The sequence below is a fragment of the Acipenser ruthenus genome, chromosome 22 (genome assembly GCF_902713425.1).
Source record: "Acipenser ruthenus chromosome 22, fAciRut3.2 maternal haplotype, whole genome shotgun sequence".
In the NCBI taxonomy this organism is placed as follows: domain Eukaryota; kingdom Metazoa; phylum Chordata; class Actinopteri; order Acipenseriformes; family Acipenseridae; genus Acipenser; species Acipenser ruthenus.
The window spans coordinates 7,441,253-7,468,481 of NC_081210.1; the positions used below are offsets into that span (position 1 = coordinate 7,441,253).

Here is a 27,229-nt window from a genome sequence, read left to right on the forward strand (position 1 = left end):
GTAGAATTACTATATCACAATAGGTTTATCCAATTTTCTTCAACCACTGATGCTGTACACAAACAAAATAAAAACAGCACAAACACAAATACTATGCAATTTAAGAAAAACAAAGGAAGTGTATTATATTTGTTTATTTGTGTATTATATAGTTGTAAGTGACTCTGTAGCTGATGCATAGTTCACACACCCTAGTCTCTGTAAGTCGCCTTGGATAAAGGCGTCTGCTAAATAAACAAACAATAATACTACTAATGGGTTATGGATTTAATCTTGTGTAGGGTTAATTTAATGAGCAATACAAACAATAAATAAAATATTATCTTCACACAATAAAAACACAAAATGAAAAATAAATAATTTCAAAACAGAAAGCAAATCAAAGTCATGTATATATTGTTTTTTTTATTTTTTTAATTGCTCTCAGAACAAACTCAAAAGCAACTATTTTGACCCAATTTATGGTAAAATGAAGCGCGTTCCTATGTTCAAGATTCATTCTGACGGTTGTGCGTTTCTATTATGACGCAACATTACGTGCCCCCTGCGTTTCGTCGTGGAAAACCCGTGTCTTGACTGGTGTATCGCCATTGTGACTGTGAGCGTCCAGAGCGAGGGTTGTGATTTATGTATTAATTTTCATCGAAATAAACAACCTGTAGATTATTTAAAATATCAGTTATTTAGGTTTTTACAAAGTGGTCGGTTTTTAAAAGACATTTATGTCTGCTGGATATGGGAGCAATGGTTGTGTTGTCACTCCGATCTCCCAGGGCTGTCTATAGCCGCTTTTGTTTTGGTGGAGAGAGAAGGAGGCCATTTTAGGCGACTTTGCCCAGAATATTGCTTTCTGTTTTTTTTTTTTTTTTTGGTGATTGTGGACGCTGTGAATTGTTGGAGAAAAGGGACTTGTTTTTTGTTGGTGTTATTTGTTTCTAGAGAATCGATTTATGTCGTTATTTGGACTAAAAATGAACCCACGAAAAAGAGACTTTTGAAATCGTTCTCCCAGGTATCGTGATCTCGGAAAAAGCGCCAGTGGGCCTCAACGCCAGTGACTATTTCTTCAGTTGTATGATCTTTATTACGAATTGTCGCCGAAGAAAGTTCGATTTTTGGACATTGTCTTGAAAGGACGTCAGTGCACGTGTTGCTTAAATGATGGACTTCTAAAGAACCGATTTGATGAATTGCCTCTTTATAACTGATGACCCTTGCGTATGGTGTGGTTAAATCGGGGTCCTTTCGATTTTACCGTTATATTTCATAGATTCTTACAAAATTAAATCCTGAACTTAATTTAATGTTTTTGGGAGATAGAGAAACGAACATATATAAAATGCCTAGCTAGATATATGTTTAACATTTAATACACCATTGATTGTTCATACTTTGTTTCATTTGTTAAACCTTGTGTAATCTCATAAAATGTCTTGTGTACATTATAAGTTTTCCTCTAAACTGAACTATGACACGGTTACTTTTGATGGCCTCCACATCACATTATGTGACCTGAAAAAGCAGATCATGGGGAGGGAGAGGCTGAAGGCATCGGATTGCGATCTTCAGATTACCAATGCACAGACTAAAGAAGGTAAATTACAAACCTATTTAATTTCCAGTATAATACCCCATCATAATTATTGCTGACTGATTGTTGCAAATGCGTTGTTTTGTTATGCCATGTTTGTTACAGGAGGCCACTGTACAGTAACAGGAAGTAGTGGGAGGAGTACGTTTGCTTTGAATTTAGCCTTTTAAATTTAATGCAACGTCAGGCCAACATGGCGGATATACATTTCGAAAGTGGTTGTATACAACACTGACATCGGTTTTGGTGCATTTTATGTTCAAATTGTGTTGTAACAGAACCAAACATTTAGCTTGACTTGAACTGTAACCGGAATGCTGCAAGACCAGCCGATTACATAAACATTTGTTTTGCAATGACGTTCAACTCGAGTTGTAATCAATGGCGTGGCCTAACCTTGTTGTCTGCTGCTAAGAGCTGCCACAGCGGCGTTATTAAACTAAAGTTAACACTAATTAAATTATATATATATATTTGTGCAACGGCATTTATATGTCCGATTCTAAATATACTACCGATAGCTATACCAAATTGTATTTATCCATTTCATGTTCCACTAGTAATTTAATACTGTATAATGAATGTTGGGTAACTAATAGGCCGTGTCCACACTATACCTTTAACCGTGTTAGCTGCCTTTTAAACCGTCTTAAAAGTGCTAAATACCGTATAGCGTCTACACTACGCAGCGTTTAACCGTGTTAGCTGCCTTTTAAACCGTCTTAAAAGTGCTAAATACTGTATAGCGTCTACACTACGCAGCGTTTATTACCATACTCGAGACCACCTCGGGCTAATCTCGAGCGGTTCTAAATTAGATCGCATCCGGTAGTGCGGTTTGTCAGAAGTGTGGATGCTGTAATGCCGAACCGGTTCTTGAGTACGGAGAGGAGAAACCTCAAAATGCAGCGAGGTAACCAGTGGTGTACCACAGGGATCAGTATTAGGCCTTGTCCACACTACATAACCGATCTCGAGAACCGTACTCGTAACCGCTCTAATTAATACAGCTCAAAGCGTCCACACTTGAAGTACCGTTTCATGTTTAGTCAGGCTTATTGCGTCCACACATCGACATTCGAGTAGTTCAGTTACAATTCCGAGCAGCGCAACGAACCGTGGAAATTAATACGATAGTATCCCACCATGCACTGTATTTTATTTTAAAATAATGTGTTATGCCCCTTATTAACAGAGATCCATATTGCATAAATGAAATATAACAAGTATTGCGGAAAAAGTAAATCCGAACACACACACACACACACACACACACACGTAGGGCTTGAAGTTTTCAGGTTTTATTTTTAATCAAGTGAAGTCCCTTTAAACAAATTGAGCTGATTCTGTTTCATAATTAAACTCAGAAAAAGCTGTTAATTACAAAACAATCTTTGTTTTTACCTTCATATCTTGCCTGAGCCTAATTCTGGTCCTCTTAATTTTATTTCAAACAGAGCTGACAAATTACGTAATTTGTTCATCCCCGATCCTACTTTTAACTCGCATTTCATTTTTGCAGTCGCCTAATTTATCGTTGTGTTTTTGTTATTTTCACCACTAGTGTAACAGAGATGTCCTGACAGATTTTTTGAAGCATAAAAATTAATACCTAGTGCAGAATGTACACTGATAGCAAGTATTTCAGGCGCCTGCTCTGAGTATTTCGCCAAACATACCACAAAGCATTTTGGGATATTGGAGGATACACAATAAAATGTAGTTTGGTATTACAGTGTCCACACTTCTGATAAACCGCACTTCCTTGATTCGATCTAATTAGAACCGGACACGAGACTACCTCCTGAGATGGTCTCGAGTCCGGTTCTCGAGTACGGTATTAAATGCTGCGTAGTGTGGACGCTAACCGTATTTAGCACTTTTTAGCCGGCTTAAATGCAACTAATACTGTTTAAAGGCATAGTGTGGACAGGGCCTTAGTTCCTGTGCTATTCCTAATACACATTAATGGTTTGATTCTGGTATAGTAAGCAAACTTGTTAAATTTGCAGATGACACAAAAATAGGAGTGGCAAACACTGTTGCAGCAGCAAAGGTCATTCAAAATGATCTAGACATCATTCAGAACTGGGCAGACACATGGCAAATGACATTTAATAGAGAAAAGTGTTAGGTACTGCACGCATGCAATAAAAATGTGCATTATAAATAGCATATGGTAGATACTGAAATTGAAGAAGGAATCTATGAAAAAAACTTAGGAGTTTATCTTGACTTAGAAATGTCTTCATCTAGACCAAAGCTATAAAAAAGGCCAACAAGATGCTTGGATATATTGTGAAAAGTGTCTAATTTAAATCAAGGGAAGTAATGTTAAAACTTTACAATGCATTAGTAAGACATCATCTAGAATATTGTGTTCAGTTCTGGTCACCTTGTTACAAAAATGATATTGCTGCTCTAGAAAGAGTGCAAAGAAGAGCGACCAGAATTATCCCAGGTTTAAAAGGCATATCTTATGCAGACAGGCTAAAATAATTGAATCTATTCAGTCTTGAACAAAGAAGACTAAGCGGTGATCTGATTCAAGCATTCAAATTTCTAAAAGGTATGGACAATGTCGACCCAGGGGACTTTATTGACCTGAAACAAGGACCAGGGGTCACAAATGGAGATTAGATAAAGGGGCATTCAGCACAGAAAATAGGAGGCACTTTTTTACACAGAGAATTGTGAGGGTCTGGAACCAACTCCCCAGTAATGTTGTTGAAGCTGAGACCCTAGGATCCTTCAAGAAGCTGCTTGACGAGATTCTGGGATCAATAAGCTACTAACAACCAAACGAGCAAGATGGGACGAATGGTCTCCTCTCATTTGTAAACTTTCTTATGTTCTAAGCCGATTTAAAAGTGTAGTGTGGACAAACACTAATTGTTATGGTTTTTTTTATGAGAAACGGCCAATGTCTGCCTGGTAATACTGTACTGTGTTTAAATGTGCTGTAGTTGCTTACAGTCCACATGGCAATCCCCACATGTGCTGTTATGCACAGCTCAGTCAGCATTTGAAGGACTATTTGATCCATTTTAGGCATGGCTTTTTAAATGCTGCAGTACGATGTACTGTAAGACATGTTAGGACACAAATATTTTGTTAGTTGTGTCTAGCCCATATGTCCACTATTTCAATTGAGTAAAAATGCAAATGTTAAAACGGTTTATATAAAATAGTAGTATGTTGGTAATGTACTATTTTATGTGCAGTCACTTCTCCCTGTATTTCACATTCAGATTACAGAAGGATTGACCAGTCTAAAAAGGGAGTTCCCACTGTTGATCCTAAAGTATGAAATTAAGGAAGTTAACTTGCAAAAAAAAATAAAAATTCACTGTAGTATAGTGTTGAAACTACTAAACATGCATTTTCTTGTTCCTTTACAGAGTACACTGATGATGGCGCCCTTATTCCCAAAAATTCCTCTGTCATTATTCGAAGGATTCCTATTGGAGGAGTTAAAGCTACTAGCAAAACATATGTCATGTAAGTATGATTTCAATTTAGTTGAGTTAAATATTTTGTGTAATTTTGCAGTCTTGTTTAGGGGAACTAGTTGTGCAGGATATGCAGGTTAAAAAGTTTTACTCAAAATATCCAATAAGAATTTGCTTTAGTAACCTTTGGGTGCCTCATGTTTGAGTGTTCAATTTATAGTAAACTTTCAAAGAACATCTATGAAAAGTACCGCAGTATGAAGCATGGTGGCACTGGAAACAAAAAAGGAAGTGATGTAGTTCATCAGTTAATTTTAATGCTTTTATCCAGAGAAAGCAGTATCTGATAATACATGTTTTACTTAGTGGTTCATTAATGGCTTACTTTAGTTGGCGTGCACATGTTAACTTTTTTATTTTGTTTTGTTTTGGTTTTCCAGTGATCGTACTGAATCTTCAGGTGGATCCTCAAAAGCAGTATGTAAAAAAACACAATCTCACATTTTTATTTCTTTTAAATTTAAAGAATACTTTTTCAAATTTTTTTAAAACCATTGGCAATTGAAGTGCTTATTTATGAAACGTTGTTTAAAAAAAGGTTTTTTTACTTTTAAACAAACTATACTTTGAAATAGTAAACCTCTGGTGATAGTATATGCTGTAACACAATGTATTTTGTGGAAGTTTAAAACACATGCATTTTAATTTCCATATTTGCACATTTGTGTGTGAACATTGGTATTTGTGCAGGGTAATGCACTGTATTTCATATTGAAAATTAGATAAATATTCCTGTATAACTCTCTGTTGTACAGATAAATGTATGATCATTCAGATCATGTGGCAATTAAGTTGGTGAACATGGTGACATGTTCAAAACTTGTCTGTCTTCAGTATTGCATCTGTAAAAGCTGTTGTGTGGTTTTTGTTTTCTAATAATAAAAAAATGTTTTGCGTGTCATATCTTTCATTTTACATTGTATCACACAGCTTCTGAGTTAAGATATCATTGTTAAAAGGTTCTTGAACTACAATAAGGCACATCTAAATATTTATTCTTAATTGTTTGACTGCTTTAAGTATATAAAATGTATGTTGTCACAGCCAAGGCTCAAACAGCTAAGCTACTAAATCTTGGTCTCCAAACGTGCATTAATTCCTTTTGCACGATACTTGTTGTAAGGCCTTAACGTGCACCCATATGGCCAGTTCTAAAGGTTAGTTATAGAGAGGATGGACTGATCAACTTGCTGAAGGATGATTTGGGATCAGATTATACCTTCCTAAATATGTTTCTGTTTTTGGAAATGTCAGCTTGATGTCCATTCAATAGTTTCAACATTTTTAAAACCATACTTTTCTATGTATACTTGTGTAGTAGTATTAATCGGCCAATTGTTTGAGCCTTAGCTCTTTAAATGTTAAAAATAACAATGCCCTGGCATTTGACGATTTATTTTCCACTGGAAGACATTGGTGGGGGGGCAATACACATGTTCTGCTCAGAACTGAAATCACTTTAGAAAACGTATTCTCAAAAGGAATTTTGCAATGCTATTTAAACCCAAGTTCAACAGCATATTTTCAAATAAGGCAATGGTAGCACAATGAGCTAAAATGATATCAAAGTGACAGTTTTTATGCTGTGTAAGAAACAAAGACTATATTTTGTTAATAAAATATTGACATCATGTGAACTGTAAAGACCTTGTGTGTTCCCTGTACTGCAAGTTGCCTTCATTTATTGTTGGTCCTTGGGCCAGTCTTCACTGTTGGTCACCAAACCAGTAGGCCTCTGCACATTAGGGTTAGTATATCCCAGTTATGAATGTGACGATTGTCTCCACAAATGATTGGATTTAATGTCACATCCTTCAACCTTATAAGTTATCTTTTTATAGGATAATCAAATCCATAGATCACAAATAAAAGCTTGTTTGGAAATTCCTGATTTCAGGACCAGACTGACTGTCTGGGATCGGTTTGTTTGTTGAGCAATTACTGATGCTTAAATGTGTGTGTGTATGTATGTATATTCTTTGAGCTAAAATATATATATATATATATATATATATATATATATATATATATATATATATATATATATATATATATATATATATATATATATATATATATATATATATATATATGCATATATATATATGCATATATATATATGCATATATATATATGCATATATATATATATATGCATATATATATATATGCATATATATATATATATATATATATATATATGCATATATATATATATATATATATATATGCATGCATGCATGCATGCTTAGGCAGTACACAGTTTACTTTTAACAGACTTGTTGACCATGGTAGTTAGTGGATAGTTGCATGCATCTCCATTGAACTGAAGAACAAGTAATTAAATAGAATACATGTTACCCCCAGCTAAGATACTTATTTAAGTAACCATGTACCATTCTCTTTATTTAAGATATTTATGTTAAAGAGAAAATAAAATCTTGTTGTGGATCGTTCCCAAGCTATTTTGTATGGCGTAAAATATTTGGCTTTTTTTATTGTATTTAATAGAAGTATGTACAAATGAGCTACCAAACGGTAGATCACAGGCCTCCTGCCCTAGAATTCTCAACGCCTGGAGTACACATTGTGTATCGGGTCTGTCTATGATGATGTTGGAAACCTTGGTACTCCTCCAAAAATTAAGTAACTTTACTTAAAACATTGTTTTACACATTGTGTTGTCTGGGTTGGTGTTGCATCGGGGCCAAACCCACTGTGTTCTAGCATAGCGTTTGACACAGTTTCATGGGCAATGGCCTACTCAGTCAAGGTTTTCTCACATTACGGAACCTTTGTATTTGTTGTAATGGAATGCCCATTGTACAGCTGTAGCCTGTAAAAAAATTCTCTAGTTGTCCCTGAATTTTGGATCGATACCTAGTATCCTCGCTTCCTTACAGTCCTCAAATTATCTCTGCTTAATTTGGAAAGGAGAGGTACACTTTTACTATGTGGCGGAAGGGGTTTGCTTTTTGTTTTATAAATAGATAAATTGTTTATCTTAGGAAAATAGTACATTTATGTTTACCAGTGCTTTAAATAAATAGATGAATACAATTTAAAAACAGGCCATTTTAATCCGTAGAACTCGGCACTCCAGATAAGGTTTTGAGTCACGAGTACTTCCAATAAATACAACATTTTAGCTACAATGTTACTTGAACTACTGTACAAAAACTTGGTCTTTCATTAGATATTCCTTATTTTCCACCTGACAAAAATCCAGCAACATTTTTTTTTCGCAGCCATTTAGTCCTGCATTAATAATATAGTCAGAGAAGTTGCTAATCTCGATGTAGTTGTCTACTGCGTTCAGGGAGTCTTCTGTCACAAGCCTGTTACAGTTTTTGTGTTGTGTAAATCTTTCATTTCTCAGTCGTGTGCTCTGCTTTTCCAAGTCGACAGACACGCTCCCTAAAAGTTTAAAACCAACGGTACTTATACTGCACTAATGCAAATAAACAATTATATTGTATACTGTATTGAATGCCTTGCTATAGCAATATAAAGCAACCCTGCCACCCACCTCCCCCAAACACAGAATATTATATTTATTATATAGATTTACCTTCTAAAAATGCGGTTAACCGGTAAAGTGATCGGTTAGGTTGAGGGAGATTAAGACTGCACAGATAAATCCTGAAGTCAAGAATCCAGTCGTTTATTCACCAGTCACAAATACATATTGCAAGTGAGTGAATTCAGCCATGTCATTTTTTTTATTATTTTTTTTTCATTGAAAACCTGGACTTTATTGGTCAAGTGTTTCTGGTATTCCCAGGCAGGCTACAACTGGTTGTCCCGGCATTCTCTAGCCACCGCTTGCAGTATATTAACAATTGACCATTGAGGAGCTGGGAACTGACAATTTCAAGAAGCTTGATAACATGCGAACTCAAGCTATGCAACAAAATTGCTATGTGTATTCTTGCGCTTGAAATTTAAATATCATGCGTAATTGGTATTTAATCTTATCTGGAGTGCTGGTAGAACTCATTTTAGAAAATAAGTTGTAATTAAGGCACTTTTCAGGTTTTAATGAAATCCCCTTGCGATTTATCACTTCTGAGTATAGTATATAGTTCTCCAGAATGCTTGTGTTGGGGCCAGTCCAGAAAATAAGCCAAACAGTTTTTGCTGCACACAAAACTATGACTGGTGTAATCCTCAGTTTTACACAATTACTGGGGTGGGGAAAGAAATCGCAAGAAATCAAACCATTTCCTTGCTACTGTAGTTAAAATGTCACCAGGCTGTGAGTCCAGCTGAACTCCTATTGTTTTTGTTTTTTTTTGTACAGCTTGTTTCGTATTGTTATAAAAGTAGATCTCAGTATTGTACTTGCCTCAAGATTATTCTTACACTGCAGGTCCCACCAAGAAAAGGCAAAGGCTTCAGTCTTGATAATTAAATTAAGCCAGTTAAGGGACTGGATTGTTAGACTTATTTTATTTGATCGCCAAGTAAAATGAGTTAACATTTTAGCTTGCACAGATAATCTCTTGATTTAGTTTTGTACTGACACAGGTTAAAAGTCATTCTGAAAGTTTAAGAACTTCACAAAGGTCAATTTGTGTTTGTGTGCCTCATCATAGTATTAAATGCAAGTGTTTTTTTAATTTCCCATGAACAGATTGATGATTCTGCTGCTTCTATTACACTGGCCCAGCTATCTAAGGTATATATATATCTTTTTTTAAAATTCAGAATTATTTACTCAAGTTTGTTTCTCTTTTTTGAATTTTTTATTTAAATGTTTGTTGCGTTTAAAAAAAAAAAAATAATGTTTGTATTTTTATTTTAAACAATTTTAGAATTCACACCCTTTTGTAATGTACTGAACCATAATGATATAAGTAGAATGTGATAATGTTGTTAAAGTGCCTGAAGTTTGTGTGAAACGTATGCATGTATAATCCTGTAAAGAGTTGGTACTGTGGTGATGATGGAAGGGGAGTACCTTAAGTCTCTCACCGTGTTAATGCAATGCGGGTACGCCTTCAAGACACCATGAAGAAATCCGTTGCTCCATCCCAGAAAATGGCTTTCGTTTCGTTTTCTTCTTGTTTTTTTTACATTAATTACATTTTTTTTTTAATGAAGAATCTACCGTACCCTTGTTCCATGGCTGTATACCAATGGACTGACTCTCTGATTTCAAAACAGTTGTGCAGTTTTTGTACAGTATTAAAACCTAAAGGACTGTATTCTTTGTATCTGTTTATTCTATTATGACATTTAAATGTGTACGTTGTGTGGCATTTAATCAGTAATCTGAATTTGTATGCTGGGGATTTGTTTGAACACAGAAAAAATATATATAAATGCTATTTATTTTTACTTAAAAATAAGTCATTTTATAAGGGAAGTTCCTCTAATATAAACCAGTGGTTTCCTATTACAGAACAATAATTAACATTGCTACTAAATATTACAATAACTCAGTATTTACAAATAAATCTGCTGTTTAACCAGCGTTGCTATAGTCAGATGTACTGTGCATAGAGCCTAGGATAATTATTGAGAGAAAATGTCAGGGCTGCTTCTTATGCATTCTCTATTCATCTATTCAAATTATTTTCAGGTGAATTTCAAATGAAACCTTTGGTTAATATTTAGAGGTTTGTTAACTTAAAGGTTTGGGTTTATTTACATTACAATGATTATTTATTTTTTTAAATCACAGTTTGTACTTAGACTTGGTTCAAACAAATCAATTAAGTTGTGCTTGTAGGTGGTCATTAAGTGTCAACTGGAATAACAGTGTCCTAAATAAATAATGAAAATGGATGGATTTTTTTTTTCTTAATCATCATTTGTAAATTGAAATTTTTTTTCTATTGTGATCATAACATTGTATGCTAGGTCCGCAAAATAAACTGTTTTAAACAGGCAGCGTGTTCTATGAATGAGTGTATAAATGAGTTGTGATTCAAGTGAAAGTGGTAATTGTTTGTTTGAGCTTGTGAATGTTTGGTGGTGGTGGGGGGATGGGACTTTTTTTCTTTTAGACCCTGGCCATATCTGTACATAAGGTATTTTTTTACTGTAACAGGAAAATGTGTTTTGCAAAGCCGTTGAAGCCATTTCAGGCTTTACAATAAGCTAAGCTCAGTTCTTAGGACTGAAGAATTATCAGTAGTAACTGCTATTCAACTGTAGTCTTTGTTTGTAGACCATGTCCTATATATTTTTGTAGTTTTCCAGTACAAGTATTAAGGTAGCACTTTGTTATTGTGCATAGCATCTGCACCATGAATGCTGAATCGTAGCTTTCCATTTCAGCATCTCCCACATTACTACATTTTCTATGTAGTAACAACATTTGTTGATTAATGGAAAATGTAATTTGTTAAACAAGTTCAGAAGTAAATGCAGTATAACATATGTGTTTGGTTTTTAGAGTTGGGAGTAATTTAGTTTTGAACCAGATATGAACAGGGCCTAATGGATTCATTATTTTGTAATAATACTCAGTACACTGACATTAGCCAGTCAAAAACCATTGCAAGGTTGAAGGCTAAAGGAACTCCCCATTTCATCTCCGATCCATCTCCGAGTGTCCAGCATTGAAACATTTTCCTTGTTGTGTAGACTGACACGGACTGCTGCTCTTTACAGGATGTGTTGTGTGCACTTCTTTCAGTTCGAATGTATTGAGTGTAGAATTTTTTCTCCTAATTTGTGTATCAAAAAATTGCCTGTTGAACAGACCGCCAATTTGGCAGAAGCTAATGCATCCGAAGACGATAAAATTAGAGCAATGATGTCACAGTCCAACCATGAGTATGATCCAATTCAGTAAGTAAACATTAAAAACATTTTTTGTAATTGTTTTTGTGAAGTAAATTAAAAATCAACTTTTAAACATAAAATTGTAACTTCTTGTTAACTTTCTTGTGCAGTTACATGAAGAAACTTTTGGGGCCGCCACCTCCCAATTACACTTGCTTTCGCTGTATGAAAACTGGACACTATATTAGAAACTGTCCAACCAATGGGGTAGGTAAACAAAACAAAAAAATTCTAAATCATAAAATGTTGGCATTCATGTTATGAAGAAGACACCAAGATCACTGCTAAATATAAATTGGGTTAGTTCCTTGAGGTGATAAATCATAACCAATACATTTTCCGTGTATTCTGATAGCATGTCTTTCTCATGTTTATTTTTTTAGGACAAAAATTTTGAATCAACTCCAAGGATAAAAAAGAGCACTGGGATTCCTCGAAGCTTCATGATGGAGGTTGACGACCCAAACATGAAAGGAGCCATGCTTACCAACACTGGGAAATATGCTATTCCAACTATTGATGCGTGAGTATTTTCCAAAGTTCTCACGGGATAGTTTTCGCAAATAACAAATTTCTTGTCAACTGTGTTGCGATAATAAAACACAAATAAATAAATAGCCCTCCACAAAGGACAAGAGTGACAAATGAGGAAGGAGAAATTGTATTGTTTATTTTGTGAGGCTTGTGCTTTTTTAACATTTTTTTACCATTTACTCTGAAGTGTTCCCTATATTCAGAGCTGAGCCAGCTGTAATCCCTGCTACATTGTACTTTCCAGCTCTAATTATTTTTGCTGCTTCTGACTAGATCAAAATGTATTTGAATGCTCGCGAAGTAAAATCACGCTTTATTTCATTTTAATACTAGTGAGGCATATGCGATCGGGAAAAAGGAGAAGCCCCCTTTCCTACCACAGGAGCAGTCTTCATCTTCTGACGAGGAGGACCCTATCCCTGATGAACTACTGTGCCTGATTTGCAAGGATATCATGAATGATGCAGTCGTAATTCCATGCTGTGGAAACAGTTACTGTGATGATTGTAAGTGTGTTGAAAGTTTTCAGTATTTAAAAATAGCAGGTATAGAAAATGTGGTCTGTAACATGCCTCAAAAATTGACAATTAACCCTGTAGCCTGTGTGCTGTTTGAGAGTCAAGTGATTTGAAAAAGCAACTAGCTGTTTTGTGAGTTCTGTGGAATAATTTTGAAGTTATATATACAGAAAAGTCAAAAGTACCTGAAAAAACAGTCAATGCCCTGATTTAAAAAAAAAAAACGTGGAAATGACATGGTGGTTGAGGTGAAACCTTACTTTAGTTTTATAATCTATTATTTTTATTTTATCATTAACTCCTTAATACTTTTAGCCCCTTCAACATGTTTTTTTTCTATTTGTGAAAAACCTCAAAAAACGAAGTTCAGAGGATTTTTTCGTGGGCTGGTTTTTTTTTCTTTTTTTTAAGCAGTTAACTGTTATCTAGCCAGGAGAATATTAATAATAAAATTTCATAACAGTAAAAGTATTTTGATTGTCTTAAAATCCTCCATTTCTCTTTGGCTAGCTGTGTGTGTGTGTGTGTGTGTGTATATATATATATATATATATATAAAGAAAAAAGAAAAGGATATTTCAGGTACTTAAAAAGGTAGAATAATTGATTACAAATCAATTATCAGGACGTTTCGGACTACAAGTCCTTCATCGGCTGAATACAAAAAAATCAATTATTCCAACTTTAAGTACCTTATTGATCATTTTGGTACACAGCAGTTTCCTTTTTCTCAAACTTTATATATGTATATAAAATAGAATATATATCTATATATATATATATATATATATATATATATATATATATACAGCTCTGGAAAAAATTAAGAGACCACTGCAAAATTATCAGTTTCTCTGGTTTTACTATTTATAGGTATGAGTTTGGGTAAAATTAACATTTTTGTTTTATTCTATAAACTACTGACAACATTTCTCCCAAATTCCAAATAAAAATATTGTCATTTAGAGCATTTGTCATTTTGGAGCATTGCCCTGCTGGAAAAACCAATCCTCAGAGTTGGGGAACATTGTCAGAGCAGAAGGAAGCAAGTTTTCTTCCAGGACAATCTTGTACTTGGCTTGATTCATGCGTCCTTCACAAAGACAAATCTGCCCGATTCCAGCCTTGCTGAAGCACCCCCAGATGAGTCCAATTTTCAGCTTTGCCCAACACCTGGTCGTCTAATGGTTAGACGGAGACCTGGAGAGGCCTACAAGCCACCGTGTCTCGCACCCACTGTGAAATGTGGTGGAGGATCGGTTATGATCTGGGGGTGCTTCAGCAAGGCTGGAATCGGGCAGGTTTGGCATGAATCAAGCCAAGTACAAGGTTGTCCTGGAAGAAAACTTGCTTCCTTCTGCTCTGACAATGTTCCCCAACTCTGAGGATTGGTTTTTCCAGCAGGACAATGCTCCATGCCACACAGCCAGGTCAATCAAGGTGTGGGTGGAGGACCACCAGATCAAGACCCTGTCATGGCCAGCCCAATCTCCAGACCTGAACCCCATTGAAAACCTCTGGAATGTGATCAAGAGGAAGATGGATGGTCACAAGCCATCAAACAAAGCCGAGCTGCATGAATTTTTGCGCCAGGAGTGGCATAAAGTCACCCAACATCAATGTGAAAGACTGGTGGAGAGCATGCCAAGACGCATGAAAGCTGTGCTTGAAAATCAGGGTTATTCCACCAAATATTGATTTCTGAACTCTTCCTAAGTTAAAACATTAGTATTGTGTTGTTTAAAAATGAATATGAACTTATTTTCTTTGCATTATTCGAGGTCTGACAACACTGCATCTTTTTTGTTATTTTGACCAGTTGTCATTTTCTGCAAATAAATGCTCTAAATGACAATATTTTTATTTGGAATTTGGGAGAAATGTTGTCAATAGTTTATAGAATAAAACAAAAATGTTCATTTTACCCAAACACATACCTATAAATAGTAAAACCAGAGAAACTGATAATTTTGCAGTGGTCTCTTAATTTTTTCCAGAGCTGTATATATATATATATATATATATATATATTATTATTATTATTATTATTATTATTATTATTATTATTATTACTATAAGCTACTATATTCAAATAACTTCTGAGGAGGTTATTTTAGATGTGTTCCCCCAACACATAGGGTTTGTGGTGGCCATCTTGAAATGGGTCATGCGACTAGGTGGTAGCCCATACTGGGTTCAAAGTGCCATTCATTTGTTCCTCCTACTCATGTTCATGACAGTGTGTGCATTGCAGGTTGTTTGACATCAATTGTGAGTAGATTGAGGTACCTTGAGGCCAGTTGGGAACCTATGTTATATCGATTCACTAACGGGTAGATGAGTAACTGTACTAAAAACATGAAAACACATTTATTTGACAAAAGTTAATCTTTTTTTTGTGAAAATACCTAACCATGTGTAAAATAAGTTAAAAAAAAAAAACAGAAAAACATCTTTAAACATTTTACTCTCAGGTTGGCTGCCTAGAAGAAAAGGTCTAACTTAGCTGAAAAGCATTACAAAAATATATATATTAACCCTTTGCGGTCCATTTATTAATCGCGCGTCAGGCACGCCAGGAATAATTAATTTTCACACGCGCAGTTAATTTTATACGCGCTGTTTAAAAGTATTTTTTTTCACAGTCAAACGGGTTTAAATGGCCCTGCATATCAACAAAGCACACACTAGGCATCTCCAGCCCCTCCCCAGCCTTTTGTTTGCTATAGCGTTCAGCTGTGTAAGAAATAAATAATAATAATAATAATAGTCGTACATACCGATCGATCATCTCCAGATCACTCGTTTTATCACCAAACTCCTCAATAATGCGATCAAAGTCATTATTTTATTACTATAACATCTGAAAAAAGCTCTGCAAATATCCATGATAGTCTCAGTGCGCTGACGCACTTAGCCAGCTTGTTTATTATGGACGCCCATTATCTGATACCTGATACCATGTATGACTATTCATGAAATACGCCTTTTTTTTTTTTTTTTTTTTTTTTTTCCGACTTGACTCGGCTCCTGTCGCTACCACTCGGCAATTGAATGGTTTTCTCGGCTTTTTCCGGAGAAAAAACGACTAAACACCCGTTTATTGCGTTGCTATAATGATGTCGGACCCAGTCCGACAAAGGACCTGTGAGGAATAATTGCAATGTCGGACCCAGTCCGACAATGGACCGCAAAGGGTTAAACCTTGAAGTTATGGCAGTTTAAATTGACCTATCCTAGCAACTGTTAAAGTGGCTTGCCATTTAGAATGTTTACATGTGACAGTAATAAGGTTAAATTTGAAAAATACCCACATAGATTGTAAACTTCTTGACTTAAATATACAGAAAATGGGCACACCTTGGAAGTTTATTTTTTAAAAGCTGCATTCTTTAAATATGTTTTTTTTTTTTTCTAATAGTATAACAATTTATTTAATCTGCAGGTATTAGAACATTTCTTCTGGAGTCAGATGAACATATGTGTCCTACTTGCAATCAGACAGATGTTTCACCTGATTGCTTGATTGCCAATAAATTTTTACGACAGGTAATTTTTCAATTTCTCAGCTGTAATTTGTTACCAAACTCTAAACAAGTTTTCAAATTCTAGTTTTATCTTAGAGGGTTGGCAAGTTCATTTTTTTCCCTCTATCCACATATGCAACCATTTTTCTTCCTGCAATCAACAAATAACATGCTGCAATATTTTTTTCTCCTCTTTTTTTTAAGGCTGTAAACAATTTTAAAAATGAAACTGGTTACACCAAAAGGCTTCGTAAGGGACAGGCTCCGCAAACTGCACCAATGCAAGGCCAGTCCAGGCCACAAGTGCAGCGTCCTGTCCAGCTAGCTGCAAGACCGACATCCTCCAGGCAGCAGGATCCTCTCATGGCCAATATCCCTCCACCTGTTGCTGCTCCTTTCCCTGTCGTTCCTGCTGCTATACCCACTCCAGTGCTGCACCAGACACAGACCCCTGCCCCTGTTCCACCCGCTGCACCAACTGTCCAGGTGAATCTGGTCTCCAGTGGCCCTACTTTAGAAGTGTCCACATCGGTGCCCTCTCCACAGCCACAAGTGAAGCATGAAGAACCTGTTTCAGTAAAGTAAGTGTACTTAAAAGGAAAGACCTGTATTTATCCACGTGTTTTATGTTACAGGTAGTGTGCTTATTACATCAATTACATGTGAATATTAGGAGGATTTAAACTAAATTTGCAAGTACCTTGTATTTGTCAATACGGTCTTGTTATGTATTTTTAAAATAAATTTAGCATTCTTGAAGAAAAATGTGTAATTTGGGATCTTACAAAATGGCTTTAATTTCAAATGAATATTCTTATTTCAGAGAGCCTGAGAAAATTGTTATAACTCCTGCCACATCTGTGATGGTTTCTGCAGCTACATCTATAACTACATCCTCTGTTCCAAAGGTAAAGCAAACCTTTTGCTTTTACATTTTTTCCTAAAATTAGCAAAACACAATTTAAACAAAACACCTTTTAGTTTCCAAAGCATTTCTGATTATGGTTTGTCATTGGCTGATAAGATTTGTGAAAATATATGTCAGAGTTGCATAATAAACCCTTACTAAATGTTTTTTTTACCAGGTTCCTGTACTTGGTCAACCTCATTCAGTTGGCCACTCTATACCTACAACAGGTAAGAAGTTTTGTAGGCAAACTTAAAGAAACAAACAAAAAATCTATATTAAATGTTCATCTTTTCTAATAATGCATATTTTGATTTTTTTTTTCAGGTCAGCCAATGAGAACAAGCACTGTCCGTCTTGGTGCCAGTCGACAAGGCTGGGATGCGTAAGTCAGCAAAACTTTGCAAAAGCGCCATAGATTGTTTTGGCTTTGGCTTTTTTGTTTTAAATAACACTATATTGGGTAGTTCATCACCTTCAATGATAGGACCTGTATAACCACCTTTATATAGAAATTCCACACCATGCCTTTTCAATATCCCTACCTTTTTTGACATGTATATAAAACTTTAGATTAACGCTTGTCCTTCATCAGCTTGCCTTCTTGCTGGCCACAAGGAGAATGTATATTTGAGGTGCCTGTCTGTCTGGAAGCATGTCACATGTACATTTGTAGTTTATATTATGAGAATTGTTCATTCCTTAACACAAATGTGTGAGTGTCTAGATCATGGAGTTGTAATTATGCATGTTATAACTTCTGATTGGTTGGAAAAATGCGTGCTTTTGACCATTTTAATTCAATATCATTTGTACTTTTATACCACAGGTCATCCAGCAGAGGTCGACCACAGAGTGACCGGCCTCCTAGAACACAAACGACTACTTTGCCATCTATGGCCCCTGTTTATGTGCCTCCCCCGTCTCTCTTCCCTCCTCCCTCCCACAACTTGCCTCTTCCACCTGGAGTGCCACTTCCTCAGTTCCCTCCTCTGTTTCAGCCACCTACCACTGGGTACAGTGTACCCCCTCCATTGTTCCCTCCAGCCTCAACAACTGTTGCAGCTCCATGGGTTCCCACTGTAACCACTGTAGCACAAGGCAGTGCCATTCCTACCATCCCACAGGCACCCCCGCTATCTAGGGAAGAGTTCTACAGGCAACAGCGTAGACTAAAAGAGGAGTAAGTTGACATTCGTAACAATTTACAATTGTAGTTTATTTTTTTCCTTGATTTTATATAAGTGTACTTTAATAAAAGATGGGGAAACTAATTGATTTTTATAATACAATGTTTTGTTTAAATTAGTTATGTAACCTATGGCATTTTTTTAAATTATTGAATAAATGTATTTTGGGTAACCTAGAATATTTGACCAGTATTTTATTTGCAAACCTTTTCTTGCACCCAAAGAACCATAATACAAATGTGATGATAAATTGCCTGTTCACTTTTTTAACTTTTCAAGTTTTATCTCCCCGTTTTTTCAATAAATAGTTCCAACTGTCGCTTCGTTGCTAGGGAGAAGTCTAAGCTTGATGAGTTTACTAACGACTTTGCTAAAGAATTATTGGAATACAGAAAGATCCAAAAGGAAAGGAGGCGATCCTATTCAAGGCAAGTCTTTGTTTCAGATTCTTTTTAGGTCCATTTTGAAAATTCTTCTTCTCAAATGTTAACATTAGTCATGCTGTTTCTGTAAAGAAAACAACAAATCCTGGAGACCAGGCACAAACCAGAAACCTCTTTTTCAGCACAAACATTAAAATACATTAGAATGTAATTTAATTGACACATGGGGGCATATCCTTTGTATACAGTTGTAGTCAAAAGTTTACATACCCCAATGGAAATTTATAATTTCTAGAAATTTCTCAAACAAAGAATTATAGGAAAAATCCTTTGTAGCAAAAGTTTTGCTTTTGTGGATATCTACAATTATTTATTTCAGCATTTGTTTTGCAAAACTCTAACAATGCTAATTAAAAAGTATGCAACCCTGACAAGGAAAACGAAATGAATAGATAGTTGAGGCATCTTTAGCAATAACCTCTTTTAAACGATTATGTTCTTTGTCAGTGAATTTGACATGATTCTTTAGTGATTTTTGACAATTTTTCAACTCATACCAAAGATTCTCAACCAGATTTAGATTGGGACTTTGACTAGGCCATTCCAGAACCTTGATTTTATTCTTCAACCATTCTGAAGTAGATTTTGATGTGTGCTTTGGATCGTTGTCGTGTTGGAATATCCACTTGCGCTTTAAAAAGTTTTGTAGTGGAGGGTTTCAGGTGATTGGCCAATATCTTTTGGTATGCTATGAAATCCAGCTGACCATGTATTAGAACTACATTTCCTGTGCCATTAGAGGTAAAACAGCCCCACAGAAGGATATTACCACCGCCATGCTTGACAATAGGTATGGTGTTCTTTTCCTTGTACGTCTCACCAAACTTTCTCCAAACGTAACTACTATCAGCGTGACCAAACAGCTCTTTTTTTTTTATTTTTATAATTTATTTTTTGTTTGTTTACTTTTTTTTTTGTTTCAACATCAAATGCCGTTTTGCAAACTTTAAACGATTGTCCTTGTGACGTTTTCCTAAGAGTGGCTTTCTCCTTGGCCTGCGATCATTGAGACCTTCACCATGCAGTACTCGACCAATGGCTGAAATGGAAACCCCAGTCCCTCTTGCAGCCAATTCACTTTGAATATCTTTGGCATTCAATCTTGGATTGTTATTAACCCTTTGCAGTCCATTTGTTAAGTGCGCGTCAGGTCCAATTTACTTTCACACACGCAGTTAATTTTAGACGCGCTGTTTAAAAGTATTTTTTTTTCACAGTCAAACGGGTTTAAAAGGCCCTGCATATCAACAAAGCACTCACTAGGCATCTCAAGCCCCGCCCCACCCTTTCGTTCGCTATCGCTTTCACAGATGCTAATAAATAAATAATAATAATAATAGTGGTACATACCGATCGATAATCTCCTGATCACTCGTTTTATCACCAAACTCCTCAATAATGCAATCCAAGTCATTATTTTATTACTATAACATCTCAAAAAAGCTCTGCAAATGTTCGTGATAGCCGCTGTGCGCTGGTGTGGTATCACATAGCTTGTGTCCTTATACCCGCCCCTATTGTAATGCCAGGGGCATGTATGCTTATTCATGAGTTACGCATTTTTTTTTATTATTTTTTGGTTTGTCTCGGCTCCTGTCGCTCCCACTCGGCAATAGAATGGTTTTCTCGGCTTTTTCCGCTGAAAAAATGAATAGAAACACGTTTTTTGCGTTTTTAAAATGATGTCGGACAGGGTCCGACAATGGACCGCAAAAGGTTAACCTTCCTCGCAATTCTTCTACTTTGTTCTTGGTGAAAGAACCTTCTTTCAGACCAAGGGAGCGTTGTGACAGTACCATGAGTCTTGTACTTCTTGATAATAGAAACAATAGTTGAAATTGGGATACTCAAATGTTTGGAAATCTTCTAGTATCCTTCTCCAGCTTTATACCAATAAATAATTTTCTGCCTAAGGTCTTCAGGTAGCTCTTTACTTTTTCCCATATTGACTTATTGGTAATGACAGCAATCTCCCCATTTGTAACCCTTTCATACTCTATAAGAATGTTCACCTACAATCCAGAATTTTCTAGACTTTTCTAGAATTAGGTTCTGCATTATATTGAAATTTCTAGCACCTTGTAGACGATACTATCATAGCATCAAAGGGTATGAATACTTTTGAATTAGATAGGGTATGAATACTTTTGAATTGGAAATAAATCATTGTAGACATCTATTTCTTGTAACTTTTTTTCCTATAATTTGTTTTTGAGAAATTTCTAGAAATTATACATTTCCATTGGGGTATGTAACCTTTTGACTACAACTGTATATCTTTGTATTTGCATAAATGAATACATTCTGAAAATCGTGAAACGAAGTGCTATGAAATGAAGCTCATCGCCTTATTTTATATTCCCTAACAGGTCAAAGTCGCCATACAGCGGATCATCGTTCAGTGGCAGTTCCTACTCTTACTCAAAATCCAGGTCACGATCCTCCCGGTCTCGATCCTACTCAAGGTCTGGCAGCCGATCTCATTCTCGATCCTACTCCAGATCTCCAGTGTACACCAGAAGAGGTGGGGGAGGCAGGAGCCGGAGTTATCGCTCCAGGTCGCGATCACACGGATATCGCCGATCCCGAACTAGGTCCCCTGCTTATCGAGGAGGAGGAGGAGGAGGAGGAGGAGGAGGGGGGGGGTATCGCTCTCGTTCAAGATCTCCAGGGTACCGGGGGCATACCCCCAGTAAACGACCTGCACCACCGCCACAGCCTGAAGGTGACAGAGAGCACTTCAACAGATATAGAGAGCCGCCCCCCTATGACGTCAAGGCTTACTGTGGTCGTTCTGTGGACCAGAGAGACCCTTTTGAGAGGGAAAGATACAGGGAGTGGGAAAGGAAGTACCGAGAATGGTATAACGAATACTACACCCCTACTGGCAATCAGCCAAGGCCTAGGCCTCCTCCATCTAATAGAGAACATTTCAATCCTGAACGGTTTGGCCCACCAGTGGTCAGACGGGACAATTCACCATACAATCGAGGTCGCAGAGAGGACTACCCTCCATCTGGGCAGAGTCAAAGTCAGAGCCAGAGAGTTCGTAATGTGCCTGGAAACTATCCTGAGAAGTCTGCCTATAAAGAAGGACACAAAAGCAGCAAAGAGCCTAGAAAATCAAAGGAAAAAGAAGCGGATAATCCTCCAGCCGATGGAAAAGGTATCAAACACAAAAGGCACAGGAAAAAGAGGAAAGGCGATGAGAATGAACTGTTACCCAGTGTAAATTCTTTAGATGGTTCGAGAAAGCCCACTGGTGGTGACGAAGGTAAGGGGGATTCTGTACTGATGCCTCCAAGCCGAGACGATGCCACCCCTGTCAGAGATGAACCCATGGAAAGTCCATCTGTCCTCTATAAAGCTGTGGCTGAGAAAGACAAAAGGGAGAAGGTGAAAGCAAAGGGTGAAAAACTAAAGCGCAAACCAGAAAGCAGCGCCCTCAAGAAAGACTCCTCGGTGAAGACCCACAAGCCGTCCAGAGAAAAGCAGGTTGATGCAGACAATGAGAAGTCTTCACGTGTGGAGCCCCCAATGAAAAAGCCAAAAGAAGATTATTCTCAGAAGGCAGAAGCTTCAAAGCAGCATGTGTCCCAGAAAGAGGACAAGGCTCCTCTGTCCCGCAAAGGACAGCAGAAACCAGCTAAACACCATCAAGAGTCTAAAGTGGTTAAGGAGGAGAAGACGAAGGAGAAGAAAGAGTATGCCAAGGAGGCATCTAAACATGAAAAGCTCCCAAGCAAGGAGGAGAAACCAAAGAAATATGTGGAAAAGGTGGCTAAAATTGAGGAGAAATCTAGAAAAACCTCAGATGTTAAACAAGAGAAGAGGAAAAGAAAAGAAGAAAAACACATGGAAAAAGATCTTGAAATGCCTCTCAAGTCCCCTAGAATTGAAACTGTAGAAGTGGCAAAGCAAGTGGTAAAGCAATCGCAAAAACCAGAGCCTGAGAAATATCCAGAAAAGACAATTGCCATGCCTGTAGTGGAAAAGGTAGATAAAGAGGAGAACATTGTTCCAGTGAGAAAGATCAAAATCAACCGTGAGACTGGCAAAAAGATTGTAAGCGGGGAAAGCATAGCTCTAGTGGAAGAAACAGATGGAGCAGAAAACATTAGGCCAGAAAAAATGAAAACAAAAATACGAAGAAAAGTACAAGCTGCAGATGGAACAGCTTCTACCTTGGTAGATTACACCAGGTCAGTTTTTGTAAAATGGTGTAATAAAGCTAATTTAAACATATAGGTGAAGTTTTCAAAACTGCTGTTGGATACACAGATATATATTGGTTCATGGATTTAAAAATATCAGTTAATTATTTTTATATTTTCTTGCAGATTTCATTACAGTATATTATCTGTGTACTTGTTTCAATTTATCAAATAGATATCCACATGCTAAAGTGAACCCACCAACCTCATGTCATCATTCTATACATTTCAGAACATACTATAAACATTACCCCTTCATCAAACTAGTATTCATACCAGCTACTCAGGCTGTTTCTTGTTTACCCAATATGGGGGTACTACAAAACAAAAGGAGTGGGTGCTTTCAGTAATAAAGAGTTATGACGTTCGTGTTGTTTAAATTTCTAAACCTATTTTCAATTTTCCTAATGTCCCATCCTTTGTCTGTTTTATAGCACTAGCTCCACGGGAGGCAGCCCGGTTAGAAGACTAGAAGAAAAGCTGGACATTAAAAAGACAGTGGTGAAGACCATGGAAGAATACAACAATGACAGCTCAACTCCAGCAGAAGACGAAATTGTTATGATCCAAGTTCCTCTTTCAAAATGGGAGAAGGAAGACTATGAATCGGAAGATGATGATGCTAAGTCAGCATTGGTTGCTGGAAGTGGAAAATCTGCTACTGTGAAAAATGTTGCTGTAACATCTTCCAGCGAGATAAAACAGACTGACAAGGACTCTCCACAGATTGAGAAAATGCCCAAAGCGGCCAAAGAGCCTGCCAGTGAGGAACTGCAGCCGGAATCCAAAGTTTCAAAGACAGCTGTGCCAAGCGAGAAGGAGAAGATCAGTGAGAAGGAGAAGATCAGTGAGAAGGAGAAGATCAGCGAGAAGGAGGAGATCAGAGAAAAGGAGAAGATCAGCGAGAAGGAGATCAGAGAAAAGGAGAAGATCAGCGAGAAGGAGATCAGAGAAAAGGAGAAGATCAGCGAGAAGGAGAAGATCAGCGAAAAGGAGATCAAAGAAAAGGAGCATCCAGCTGTAAACAAGGAAACCATGGAAAAGAGGAAAGCACCTCCTTCACAGTCAGACAAAGAAAGAAACCCAGAGAGGTCCAGTGATAAAGGGAGTGAAAAAAGTGGCTCCTCGTACTCTTCTAAAGACAGGACTGTAGAAAAATCTAATGCTGGTTCCCGGGCCTCTTCAGTTAAAGACAATGCAACAGCCATTGACAAAAAGACAGATTATGCTGGAAGTAACCGAGATAACCCCAGCTCCAAGCGTAAAGAAGAAAAACTAAAAGAATCCAACAAGAGGAGGGACTCCCCTTCCCTAACTAAAGAACATGCTCCAAGTCAAAAGAGCAGAGATAGGGGTGTGCATGTTGACATTCCAAGGAAAGTTGCAACAGAATCAAAGAGATCTGATCATAGCCCTGCAAGGGACAAAAAGACACGTATAGATTACAAAAATGCCCCAGATTTAAAGCGTGCAGTAGTGGATGACCATCGATCAGACAAAATGTCTAGTAAAGATACAAACAGACACGCAACCTCAGAGATGAGAAGCAAAAAGGAAAAGGAAAGGGATCATGGTGGTAACAAGTCACATAGGACTGAGTCCCCCGATGTTAGGACTGACACGGAGAGAACTGTTGGCCGAAATGAGCGTGAGCACAATAAGAACAAGCCACTGCTCGTCCGATCTACCCGGCTGTCCTCCGACTTGGCCAGAGAAACAGACGAAGCTGCTTTTGTGCCTGACTACAGCGAGAGCGACGGTGACAGCGAAGCCTCTGACCATAACAATAAGCTTGAACAAGTTAAAGAGAAGGGGGTGGTGGCAGCTCCCCTTCCCCCCAGTTTGAGTCCAACCCCAAGCCAGACTGCAAGTGTGAACCGCAGTCACAACCAGAGCCCCTCAGAGAGCCAACCTCACAGCCGCAGCAGCAGTGCCAGCTCTGCCGGCAGCCAAGACAGCAAGAAAAAGAAGAAGAAAAAGGACAAGAAGCACAAAAAGCACAAGAAACACAAAAAACACAAGAAGCACGTCGGCAACGAATCTGATTCCGAAAACAAAGGCCAAAAACACAAGCATAAGAAAAAGAAGTCCAAGAAGAGCAAGGACAAGGAAAAGGATGACCAAAAACCAAAAGTTTCTGTATGAATGCGACAGATCAGAAATGAATCGACTTAATTACCAAGTAATTTGTAATAATGTCGTTGTATTATAAAGAAAATTCAACTTGTAAATAATCACATGGATAAAATGTGCTGCATGTAAGATTGCTGCTCAGCTGATTTTTTTTTTGTTTTTGTTTTGTTTTTGTTTTTTAATAAGGCTTATAAATAAAAATGTACAGAAATACCAGTTTGACCATGCAAAAGTAACAGGCTAGGCTAGCTGCAGTGTTTAAAGGTTACCCACTCTTAAATGCCTATGGATGTTGCATATCTATCTTTTGTTTTGGTTTTGTTTTTTAAATCTGGAAAAAAAAATATTTAAGGTTAGTTTCTCTTGTAAGATATACCTTTAAAAAATGTATTATCTTCATGTGGGCTCTAAACCTGGTATTTTTAACACCTGTTAGGGTTGTTCTCCAGTAATAAATAAGTAATACTCTACTTGTTTGATGAAAGCACTTTAGTTGTTGAACATGGTGTTATCAAAAAGCATAACTGAACAAAGGCCTACATGTACCTTAAGTCCAGCCTAGGTTTTTAAATGCTTCAGTAATCATTTTCTCTGTATACAATTATGATGGCAATAACATTACTGGCAGGACTGGATTTTGCTGTATAAGTTAAATACTGGCAAACTGTTACATCCCTAGAAATAACAGGTGGGATTGACTGTACTGTGAATTTGTTTTCAAGTTTAGAATTTTTGTATTATCTGGCAGAAGGCCTTACATTTAAATTGTATCAGCTGAATAATTTACAGTGAAATGACACCTTTCTATGTCATTTTGATTGTAATAAAAAATTTCAGCAAACTTTAAAAGTTGTTCATGAATCGTTATTTTGAAATATTTGTTGGATCTTTATTTTTCTTTGTGGTATTGCTAATTCTTAGTGGAACTAATCTAAAGTCTCACTTTATATTTACAGTAAGAAAGATACAAGGCAAGATAGTTGGGTATTTAGGTCAGATTTACTATTGTGTTGATTGAAAGGTTTGCAACATTTTTTTGGTATTTAACAATTCAATGAAACTTAAAAAAAAAAAAAGTTAAAATATTGATTTATGATTAGGCAAAAATACCAGATGGAACTAATGGAGGTTACAAACCTGTTGCACACTGACCATTATAATTAGGGCTTCTGACTTGTGGTTTTAACCAATAAAACACCCCCAAATACAAAGAAACCCCACCCACCTGTTGCACACTGACCATTATAATTAGGGCTTCTGACTTGTGGTTTTAACCAATAAAACACCCCCAAATACAAAGAAACCCCACCCCCTTTCACATTAAAAAATGATATAAAATAATAATCAAAAAATACCTTTCCCAATGTCCCTCCTTCCTAACTTGTATCTACCACACAAAAACGGCAGAAGAATGTACCTGTGACCATAAGGATTTTGTTGTGGAAGACCGCAAAAGGAAAGAAGGTACAATTTAGGTGTGCAAGGACTGTCGAGTTACTGCTATACATATTTTGACAGAAAAAAACGCCCAAGTAATTTGGAAAGAAACAAAAACAATTTCATACAGTATATAAAAAGCGAAGCCCCCCCCCCCCCCGAAAAAAAGACAATTACATAAAACTCGAAAATATCTAAAAATAAAAACAAAAACAGGAACCCTCATTCTAATATCAATCTGAACAGTGCCTTATTCTCCCACAAGATGGCATCTATAGAACAGCTTTGCAGATTCTTTCAGCTTGTTACATGATGTGACTGGTCTTTTCATGTTATTCCTACCTTTCCCTGGGAATGTGATGGAACACATTTTCGTCATTCTAGTTTGATCTATATCAAGTACATCAAAGTTAAATAAGCAAGTGA

The 27,229-nt window shown here is 36.8% G+C and overlaps 1 protein-coding gene across 2 annotated transcripts; it reads left to right on the forward strand.

Annotated features, from left to right (window-relative positions):
• Window positions 1-493: 493 nt before the first annotated feature.
• On the forward strand, window positions 494-26,215 carry rbbp6 (retinoblastoma binding protein 6). 2 transcript variants are annotated; one of them, XM_034052088.3, is made up of 17 exons: window positions 494-1,594; window positions 4,993-5,092; window positions 5,484-5,520; window positions 9,739-9,783; window positions 11,818-11,906; window positions 12,011-12,107; window positions 12,284-12,423; window positions 12,768-12,940; window positions 16,398-16,501; window positions 16,684-17,060; window positions 17,303-17,387; window positions 17,565-17,616; window positions 17,714-17,771; window positions 18,216-18,569; window positions 18,885-19,004; window positions 21,389-23,221; window positions 23,668-26,215. In XM_034052088.3, exons 1-17 carry the CDS (start codon window positions 1,429-1,431, stop codon window positions 25,376-25,378), a joined length of 5,541 nt encoding a protein of 1,846 aa, XP_033907979.3. In that variant the 5' UTR covers window positions 494-1,428; the 3' UTR covers window positions 25,379-26,215. The 2 variants fall into 2 exon arrangements, with proteins under 2 accessions (XP_033907979.3, XP_033907980.3); XM_034052089.3 differs by lacking the exons at window positions 9,739-9,783; window positions 11,818-11,906; window positions 12,011-12,107; ... (9 more) ...; window positions 21,389-23,221; window positions 23,668-26,215 and having other exon boundaries at window positions 495-1,594; window positions 5,484-6,004.
• Window positions 26,216-27,229: the final 1,014 nt, after the last annotated feature.

Excerpts from the sequence above, each read along its gene's own strand:
- rbbp6 (XM_034052088.3), top strand. The coding sequence starts at position 1,429 with ATGTCTTGTGTACATTATAAGTTTTCCTCTAAACTGAACTATGACACG. Across the intron at positions 12,941-16,397 it reads AAACAGTTACTGTGATGATT|GTATTAGAACATTTCTTCTG; the intron begins GTAAGTGTGTTG and ends TTTAATCTGCAG. Across the intron at positions 17,772-18,215 it reads AGTCGACAAGGCTGGGATGC|GTCATCCAGCAGAGGTCGAC; the intron begins GTAAGTCAGCAA and ends TTTATACCACAG.